At 45.4% G+C, this 2,958-nt stretch overlaps 1 protein-coding gene across 1 annotated transcript; it reads left to right on the top strand.

Moving 5' to 3' along the window:
• On the top strand, positions 1–2,958 carry LOC115410433 (beta-1,3-galactosyltransferase 1-like). The gene is made up of 2 exons (XM_030122092.1): positions 1–298; positions 1,418–2,958. Exons 1-2 carry the CDS (start codon positions 177–179, stop codon positions 2,601–2,603), a joined length of 1,308 nt encoding a protein of 435 aa, XP_029977952.1. The 5' UTR covers positions 1–176; the 3' UTR covers positions 2,604–2,958.

Here is a 2,958-nt window from a genome sequence, read left to right as displayed (position 1 = left end):
GCGGCGGCGGCGGCACCTCATTGGCCCCGAGGGAACAAACACAGGTGTGTGTCGAGGGCAGGTCGATGCACACACATGGAAACGGAGCAGAGCAATGCACAGCGGAGACCTGGAGCAACACCACGGCAACCACCACCACCACGACCACCTGGAGACGCCCATGACCCCAACACACCATGAAGCTTCCAGACAGGCCACGCCTCCTGAGCGTCTTCACCCGCTATGTTTGGAGGAAGACGGTGAGGCAGCAGCAGGGGCGGGAGGACAAGGACACCGCGAAGGACTGGGACACCAAAAGGTAAGGACAGAAATGGAGACGGCATAACGGGAAACTGCACATGAAAGCCGAAAAGTACAAACAATCAAAACAAAACAAAACAAACAATGAGAATCAAAGAGATTTTCACTGGATTTTAAAGAGAATAAATTCAACTGTTTTTGTTTTTTTCTATTTATTTAATCGAGGTTTTGTTTTACTTTGTTTTGAACTTCGACTCCGTAGATGAAACAGTCATCAATAAAAATCAAACCAACGTGAAGGTTTAATTAAAGTTAATAAAGACGGAATCAGAAACAGAATCAAATTTATGAAGAAAAAACCGACTCAAATATAGTCATTGAATTTCTATGAATCTAAAACTGTTTAAAATAAATAAAACTGAAAAGAAATAAACACACAAAAGCAATTATCAAACAAAAGCAAAACAATAAAACTATCAAAATAAAACAATAAAAAACACAAAAAAATATGAACTCAGTTGTTTTTCTTGGATATGTTAAGTGATTTTCATCATTTACTTATTTTTTTACACATGTAAATAATAATAATAATTATGTTCATAAATCAGTCAAATCTTTACATTTCAATGTATTATTGAAGGAAACTTAAATGAACGTATGAATGTGGTATTTTTGTGGGTAAATGAATGTTTAAATGAACAAATCAAAAGTTTTGGCAGAATTTTAACAGATTAAATTGATTTAAATTTACTTTAAAAAATTCCAGATAATTAATGTAGTGTATATTATAGATGTTTGAATAAATGTTTGAACATAATAAAATAACATAAACATGTAGTACTTTGACCTGTTTATGCATTAAATATAGAAAAAAAACAGGATTTACACTGAAAATTGTCAAATGCAGAATAAAATTAGAATAAATGATTATCAAACACTGGTGCGTTCAGTGTCAGGTTCACTGTTCTCTTACTTTACTGAGTGTCCTTGAACACATCGCTGTTGGGCACCGTAGTGTCAACATTTGTATGTTTTGAATAAATGGAAAGCGACTTTCCTGTTTGACAACTAAAACATTTACCTCAAAGGAAACGTAGAGTTGGACAGTATTTATGAAAATAAAATGGACTCATTTAATCTGATTCATCTGATCTGATCCAACCTTGTGTCTTTACAGCCTGGAAATGGAGGATGATGGGAAATCGTTGGACAGTAGGGCATGTTGTTCTCGACGCCGCATCCTCTTCTTCCTCCTTCTGTTTGTGTGTGGTTTGTTTTTTTACGTCACAGACTTCAGCGCCGTTGCCCCCTACTGGAGCCCCCATTGGTCACTCGAGTCCAACGGCTCCACACCATGGCCTTCGCCCGTTGCCCACAAACCCGTTTATCTGAACTTGACTGTGGCGCAGACCGCTGCTCTCAACACTCACAGACCCACAAAGATGGCCGACATCAGGTCATCCACCACCGGCACTCCGTATCCTTCGTCTGAGACTCAGCAGAACCCGGGCGGTCCGGCAGTTCCGTATGTTTCTCCGGGTCCGTACCTGGTGGAGTATCCAGCCCAGTATCACTTCATCATCAACGAGCCGGTCAGGTGTCAGGACCTCCGGCCCTTCCTGGTCCTCATGGTTCCTGTGGCGCCAAACAACAGGAAGCACCGCGACGCCATCCGCCGGACGTGGGGCGGGCAGACCATGGTCCTGGACAAGGCGGTGGCGCTGTTCTTCATCCTGGGTCGTCAAACCGGAGTCCAGCTCGAAGACCAACTGCTGCAGGAGAGCCGGGACCACAGAGACCTAATCCAGGCCGACTTCCTGGACTGTTATAAGAACCTGACCATCAAAACCATGGTGATGATGGAGTGGCTCGACGCCCACTGCTCCGGCGCCTCCTACGCCATGAAGATTGACTCCGACATGTTCCTGAACGTGGCCAAGCTGGTGTCCATGCTGACCGACGCCCCCAGGACTGCCTACCTGAGCGGCCTGGTGGAGCGGGCGGCCGGCGTCCTCAGGCAGCGCAGCTCCAAGTGGTTCGTCCCGGTGCAGGTGTACCCCAGGGCCGCGTACCCACCTTACGCCCTGGGCCTGGGCTACGTCTTCTCCATGGACCTGCCCAGGAAGCTGGTGGCGGCGTCCAGACATGTCAAAGCTCTGTACATCGAGGACGTTTACGTGGGCATGTGCATGGAGCACCTGGGCATCCCTCTGACAAACCCGCCCCAGGGAGGGTACTTCCACGTGTTCCCCGTCATGTACAGCCGCTGCGCCTACGCCAACCTGATCGCCACCACACTGCAGGAACATGACGACCTGGTGACAATCTGGACAGACTTTGAAAGACCAGGGTCCAAGTGCTGATGCAGGCCTTCAGCATTGGACCGGGACGTTTATTCTTCTCTGGGTTACGATGGGAACAGGTCTGGAACAAGGCTCATTATTGGACAATATTTGCACTTGATTAAACGTCTTCAGGTGATGATTTACATAAACCTGGCTCCGCCCACTCATTTAACCAAACAGTGTGAGCGGAGTCTCCGCCTTCAGACCACTATGTAAACCCTGGGACAACAGGAGATGGATTCACTGTGGACGTTCTATGACCACGAACACCAATGTCCCAGTACTGGAGCTGGATTATTATCATTATTATTATTATTATTATTATTATTATTATTATTATTATTATTATTATTAATAAATGACCCTGAAGAAT

This window comes from Sphaeramia orbicularis, chromosome 3, assembly GCF_902148855.1.
Source record: "Sphaeramia orbicularis chromosome 3, fSphaOr1.1, whole genome shotgun sequence".
Taxonomy (NCBI): Eukaryota; Metazoa; Chordata; class Actinopteri; order Kurtiformes; family Apogonidae; genus Sphaeramia; species Sphaeramia orbicularis.
This window is presented reverse-complemented; position numbering and strand designations above follow the sequence as displayed.